Source organism: Peromyscus eremicus, chromosome X (genome assembly GCF_949786415.1).
Source record: "Peromyscus eremicus chromosome X, PerEre_H2_v1, whole genome shotgun sequence".
Classification (NCBI taxonomy): domain Eukaryota; kingdom Metazoa; phylum Chordata; class Mammalia; order Rodentia; family Cricetidae; genus Peromyscus; species Peromyscus eremicus.
Window position 1 is genome coordinate 92,688,502 of NC_081439.1, and position 7,424 is coordinate 92,695,925.

At 37.3% G+C, this 7,424-nt stretch overlaps 1 protein-coding gene across 1 annotated transcript; it reads left to right on the forward strand.

Moving 5' to 3' along the window:
- Positions 1–763: 763 nt before the first annotated feature.
- On the forward strand, positions 764–1,117 carry LOC131900143 (small ribosomal subunit protein eS1-like). The gene has a single exon (XM_059251514.1). The coding sequence runs from the start codon at positions 764–766 to the stop codon at positions 1,115–1,117; it is 354 nt and encodes a 117-aa protein (XP_059107497.1).
- The last annotated feature ends 6,307 nt before the right edge of the window (positions 1,118–7,424 follow it).

Consider the following 7,424-nt stretch of genomic DNA (forward strand, 5'->3'; position numbering starts at 1 on the left):
AACCAGTCAATAGGTAGTTGTTGAATGTCTACAATATGCATCTACTTAGTTTATTATAAAGATATATTTGAATGCTATTTTTGTTATTTATTTACTTATGTTTACAGATACCATCAGGTGTTATATCTCTTACCTTGTCTAGCAGGGAACTTGATTCTTCTTTTCCTTATTCTTCCTTTCTATTATTGTCAGCTTATTATTGTGAATTAGCAATTAAGAATGTAATAATCTGTGATAAATGAACATCTTTATGTTCTTGCATAATCTTATTTCAATTTGTGTGAAAAATGCAGTAAAATGGTAAAGTATTCAGAGCCAGATAAAAATCTTTCCAATAACAATACCATTTGTCACAGAACTAGAAAATCAATTCTAAAATAAATGTTGGATGTAGCTTAATACCTGATTTAAACTATTCTGAAGAAAAGTAGTAAGAAAAACAGCATGATGCTGACTCAAAATAATATTTGCAGGAAAATGGAAAAATGGAAGATTATTATATTAAGAAATAATCAAAACTCAGAAACGAAATTATTTCTTTTATGACCATATGTAAATTAAAAATAACTACACTAAGTTGAAATGAGTGAAAGAGGTAGTATCAGAGAAGAGAAAGGGAACAAGGGGGAGGAAAGGAAGACTAAGAGAGGGCAAGGAGGGGTCAATATCTTCAAAATATATCATAGGCATGTACAAAATTGTCTTAGTAAACCCATTACTTTGTATAATAAATGTGTGTGAACAAAATACTCTATTCAATACTATGGAGATTTCCTTCTTAATCCTGGTTAATCCAGATGAAATCCTAGGCCCCTTTGGCTCTCTAAGCAGCACCATAGCAGTTGAAAAAAACAAGCTCCTGATAGAAGGCAGCAAGAAGGCAGCCAGGAAGAAAGTGGTTGATCCATTTTCTAAGAAAGATTGGTATGATGTAGAAGCTCTGGATATCTTCAGTAATAGAAAGATTGGAAAAACACTGGTCACAAGTACTCAAGGAAGCAAAATTGAATCTGATGACCTCAAGGGTAATGTATTTGAAGTAGGCCTTGCTGATCCTCAGAATGACAAAGTTGCATTTAGAAAATTCAAGCTAATTACTGAGGAAGTCCTAAACTAGACTGGACTTCTGGCTGAATGGGAATTACAGATAGTACTTATTACAGTTTGAATGAGAAATATCCCCCCCCCTCCAGATTTTGAGTACGTGTTCTGTAGCTTCTGGCACTACTTTGAAGGGTATGAAATTTTTATTAGTTGGGTGCTCACTGGTGGAAACAGGGCTTTGAATGTTATACCACTCTTGGTTCTAATTTATGTTTTGTGTTTTCTGGTCAGCCATGAGATGAGAAAGATCAGTCACTGTATGCTCTCACCACCATGGGCTGAGCTGCTCCATTTTGCATAGTGGACCAAAATCTGTCCAAGTTCATGAATTACAACAAATATTCCCTCCCTAATCTGTTTCTGGTATACCTACATAGAGATGAGAACCATAACTAAAGCAACAGAAGTGCCGTGCTTTGTGATTAATACGTTTATAGGATGAATGGGAAAGTATTTAGACATTCTGACTAGAGAATCCTTTGAACTGCTATAAGTGAATACTATCTAGATAATCCAGATGTGAGTTCAGGTGACCAGAGGGTTGATAGGAATGTGCACGGTAATATTGTGTGCATGAGGTTTCAGATGAGAACACCAGCTCCATTGCAAATTGAATTAGAAGTCATTCATATTATATTATGGCAAGGAGTCTGTCTATTTTACACCATGTCCTGAAATTCTAAGCAATGCTGAAGGCATAAGAAATGGACTAATTTATCTGTTGAAAGAAATTTTAAGACAGAATAATGTTCAAGATGTAACATAGTCACTACTGTCTTCTTTTAGCTACATTTATAGTGAGAACAAGGAATGAAAATAGATTAATGGATTATTAAAATATACAGTAGGGTAAAGAAAGGAGGGCAAAATCATTTAAGGTTTCAAAGCAACTTTTGAAAAAACATTGCCACTTGTTAAAGAGATTGGCACCTCTTAATGCCATGCAATTCCCACTTTGACAATAAGACAGTTTCTTGAGGGCATGACTCCTCCAATTGAAAATTCTAGGGTGTGAAATGCACTTACATGGAAATATTTAACTTGGAAACAGAGTTCCTTAAAGAGAAAAAAATCCATTAAAAATGGGTAATGGAACTGAACAGAGTTCTCAAAAGAATAAATAAAAAGGGTTATGAAATATCTCAAGAAAGTGTTCATTCATTGTCCCTAGCAAGTAGGAAAATGCAAATCAAAGCAACTTTGAGATTTCATCTTACTTCAGTCAGAATGATCAAGATCAACAAAACAACCAACAACAATGCCAGAGAGGATATGGGACAAACAGACCCCTTCACTGCTGATGGGATTGCACCTGACCCAGCTACCCTGGAATTGTGGAGAACCCTCAGAAAGCTAAACATCAATCTATCATGTATTCTATCTGTCCCAGTCCTTGGAATATACCCTAAGGGCTTGACATCCTACTCCACAGCCATGTTCATTGTTGCTCTTTTCACAATCACTAGGAAATGGCAACCACATAAATGTCCTTCAACTGACAAATGGTTAATGAAAATGTGGTGCGTATACACTGTGGAATGCTATTTAGCTGTATAGAAATGTGAATTCATAAAATGTGTTGGTAAATGTATGGTACTAGAAATGATCATAATAAGTAAGGCAACCCAGAAAGACAAACATCACACATTCTCTCTCATCTGAGGTCCTTAGCTCCAAACCTTCAGATGTGGGTACATAACCTGGAGTAACTGTGAAGATTAGGAAAGTAAAAAGGGAGCATTGCAAAGAGGGAGCAAAAGAGAGGGGAATGGCAGGGTGAAAATAATTTGAAGGAAGAAATGGGAAAATGGGTGTGCTTAATTGGGAGGGAGAAGGAGGGTAACAAAAAAGTAGAGAGGAAGAAAAGGATATAATAATAATAAGGATGTCTGAAAAACTCATAAGAGATAATATTGTCTATTTTCCAAAAATTACGTATAATACATATATGTGTATACATACACATAAATGAAAATTTTCCTCCTGAATTGGCAATGGTTATGCCAGAGAGTCACATACTATCTAACAAAAACCCAAACGCCAGGCACAAGAAGCCACTTTATCATTTATTGTCAGGGGAAATCCAAAAGACTGTTGAAACATTACAGGTTATTGCTGTTGCCCGTGTTTGTCTCCTATAGGTTTAAGGTAATCTCTATTACTGAAGACACCATTTACTTTGGTCACAGGACCTGGAGGATCAAAAATCTGACCAAAAGCCTCTTCCATGAGGACTAGCTTTTATGGTACCAGAACATGCCATGCAAGCTTCCAAAGGAAGGTAACAATACTCCTACTGAGCTATGATGTCTATGAAATATAAAATATAAAAATGACCGCCATGGCACAATAAGCCTGAGTATGCAATAGTGGCACTCATATCTTTGTGGTAACCAAGAGCTCTCTAATTTGACATAAGGAACACTTGCTCAACAAGAGACAAATCATGCCTGATACCTAAAACCTAAGAAAATACTCAGAATTAATGAGGTCATGGATCTTGGTGGAGAGCCTACAACCACCGCTTTACTAAACTAGCATAATTCTTAACTGTGTTCTAAATATTTAGCATTACACTCACAGGTAATTGTAGTTCTTACCCCTCAACAAAGAAACTTCTCTTTTCAACAGATGGAAGCCATTAGAGAAAACCAAACATTATGTAGAGAACAAATGATAGTGTGATACCAAGCCCTCACTGATCCATCTACACTACAACTCCAGTACCCAAGGCTCAGGGAACATCATGGAAGAGGGGAAGGCTGATTTTAAGAACCAGAGGAACAGGATATCTGTTGTGATCACATCTGAAAATGTCAGGGAAGCTATAACCATGAAGTTTCAACAATATGGCTACCAAAACAAGACCTAAACAATGACAACACCAACATACATGCTAACATGGAAGTGGAGAATCTTATAGAGCTCCAACTCTAGATAGAATTACAGACAACTTAGGAATTTGGAGAGCAGAGACAATAATTTTCCCCAGGGAAGAATCCCTTAACTGATGCCCCCAGGAAAGAGTCCCCAAATCCAGTATCAAGTGAGCAGCCTGAAATATCAAAAGAATACCTGAAAAATGGCCATGGGTATGCCTTGATAAAAAATGACAACTTAGGGAAGTTTTTATAAGTTCAGGCACTCAGAGGCTATAATCATGTTCCAATGAGCACAACAGCATAGTAAGTTGACGGAAGAACTTGGCATCATTCATGTGGAGCCAGTTATATAGGCATGAAGAATGTAGGAATTATGGGGTCATGGAGCCTGCACCTAAGCTAAAAAAAAAAAAAACTTATGTCAGACATTATGTTTCAAGGCCAGTATTTCTGCATAATTCTATTCTATTAAGGTGAAGTATGGTTTTTAATGCAGACCCTAGGAATGTTAATGTCCGCCAAGAAAAGCTTCAGACACCAAGTGGAACCATCTTAAGAGAAAGATCACATGTACCACAAATATCAAGGCCATACAAGTGGAGATATTCAAGCCACAGCTTCCTTCAGATGCTAGCCATGATTTGCTACAGTATTTAATATTTATCCTCTTAGGTTTTCATATTACTTCCATTCAATCTTTTCTTGCTATCATTCAGTCCTCTCACTTGGAATGAGAATGTTTGTTCATTGGTGCTGTGTATTATAAGTATGTGACATTCTTTTTGTTTTTCCCAGGCCTCCTGGTTAAGTCATGGCCTTTAGGTTCATGAAAGACTTTGAACTTTGGACATTTGTAGTGTTGGCCCTATTAACTCTCTTAGTACTTCTGAAGTTGGACTGAAAGCATTTTATATCATGAGAACATTGCCATGATCATTAGCATTTTGCATTGTGAGAACATTTGCCATGGCCACTAGCTGGGCAGGAGCAGAATGTTATGGTCTGAATCTGAAATGTCCCCCATATAGAATTATGTTTTTATTTTTTGGTCTCCAGCCTGTGGCACTAGTTAAAGTTCATGAAACATACAAGGAGGAAAGCCTGCCTAACATAAATAAGTCCCTGGGGGTGACCCTTTAAGGTAATACCTACTCCTGGTTCCAATCATGGTCTATGCTTCCTAATTAACACCCCCATGAAGATCTGCTGCTGCATATCCCTACCTGCTGTCAGATGGTGTATTTCTAATTGCCTTCCAGGCCATGATGGACCCTCTGAAATCTTTCCTCCCTTAAGCTGTTTTTGTTGATATTTTGACAGAGCAAAAAGAAACGTGTTGAATATAATAGCAGAATGTGATCACAACCAAGACTAGAATATCCATGACATATAATTGGATGTTGGGTTTTTTTATGTATAAAATCAGGGTGACAATTTCTGGTGCATGGGTTTACCATGAACACTAACTGAGTTGGTGAAAGGAAAGCTTATGACACCTACAAAGTACATAGTAAAGTATATCCAGTTAGGCACTGAAAGACTTGAACTACAAAGTTTGGTTATATGTGGAATGTAGAAAAAATGTAAAACTTAGAGAACAGAGTTATAAGGGAGCATACAGATTCTGTGGTATAGGATATGAGGTGATGTTGGTCAGTATGTTAAAAACTTGTAATTATAAGAGGAATAAATTCTGGAAATCTAATGTATAGCACTGTGGATATAGTTAATAATATCCTGTTGTCTAAGATGGTAAATATTTTTTTGTTTGTTTGTTTTGCATCCTGACCACAGTTTTCCCTCATCTCCTCCCAATCCCTCCCCACACCTTCTCTCTGCTCTCCATCCATTCCTCCTCTGTTTCTGTTTAGAAAGGGGCAGGCCTCCAATGAATCAACAAAGCATGGCATATCAATTTGCAGTAAGACTAAGCACCTCCCCTTGTATTAAGGCTGGGCAAGGCAATCTAGTATGAGGAATAGTTTCCCAAGAGCCAGCCCAAGCATTAAGGATAGCCCCTTCTCCCATTGTTAGAAGTCCCACAAGTAGACCAAGCTACACAAATGTCACATATATGTAGAAAGCATAGACCAGTGTCATGCAGGCTCCCTGGTTGTTGAACTCTGTGAGTTCCTATGAGCCAGGTTAGTTGTTTCTGTGGGTTTTCCTGTGATGCCCTTGACCCCTCTGGCTCCTACAACCTTTCCTCTCTGTTTTCTACATGACTCTATGAGCTCTATCCACTGTTTGTCTGCAGGTCTCTGCATCTGTTCCCATCAGTTACTGGATGAGGGCTCTCTAATGATAATTGGGATAGTTACCAATCTGATCACAGGAGTTGTCTAGTTCAGGCTATGAATCCACTAGTACTAGGAGTCTTAGCTGGGGTCATTCTTGTAGATTCGTGGGAGATTCCTTTGCATCAGGTTTCTACCTGACCCCGAAATCCCCCCCTCTCCAATCATCTCTTTTAGTGCTCTCCCTGCTCAGTCATCCTCCAGCCCAATCAAGAGGGTAAATCTCAATTATTATTACCACATAAAAGAATTAACTTTGACTGTGATAATCATTTTGCATTTTAGTACTAAGCATGCTAATACAAGCCTGTCATTGTAGCACTTACAGGCAAGTAAGAGGACCATGAATTTGTGAACATCTGTATGAATAGTGAGACCTTTTCTCAAAACATAATAATAATATGTTAATAATATGCTAATCATTAAAATAAATTTTAAGACTTCATCATATTTTATACCATGAATATACATAAATTCTGTGATTTTTTTACTTCAAGGATGTTGAATAATAAACATTTTTCAATGAAAGCTGAATAAAAACCCACATGATTATGTATTTAACTCAAGTATTAAGTAAGCCACAGTCATACAGTTAATAAATGACCAATATGAGACCAAATCCAGATTTGTCTACCTCCTTTTAGCATATCATAGTGTATCTATAGGTTTCCAACTCTGAAAACAATAAAACAAGGAAGCTCTCTAGTAGGTAAAGAAAGAGTATCAGTTCATATGACAAACTTGACTGTGTTGTTTTTAAGTGCCATATAGCTTATGATCTTACAAACCGATGCCATCCTCCAAGCCTTCTTAAAGTGTAGAACTTACATTTATTTTATTGCTGTGTTCAAGATGCTTGCAGTACAAATCCATGGGTGTTGAAATTGTATTCTAAGCTTAGTGCAAAGGACAGTCAGAAAGGATCTCCAGTGTCTTTTAAAATAATATATGACACCCTCATCATCTCCCATTGCTCTGTGGAACCACATTAAAGCTTCAAGCCCTGACAACTAATGGCCATATCCCTTGGGGCTCTGTGGCTTGCTTCATGAGATTCATGATTGTCTGGGCTACAGAGCATAAAAGCAGAGTGAATGCAATTGAGAATTCTATTTTCCACACACAAAACCTGCAAAGTTGC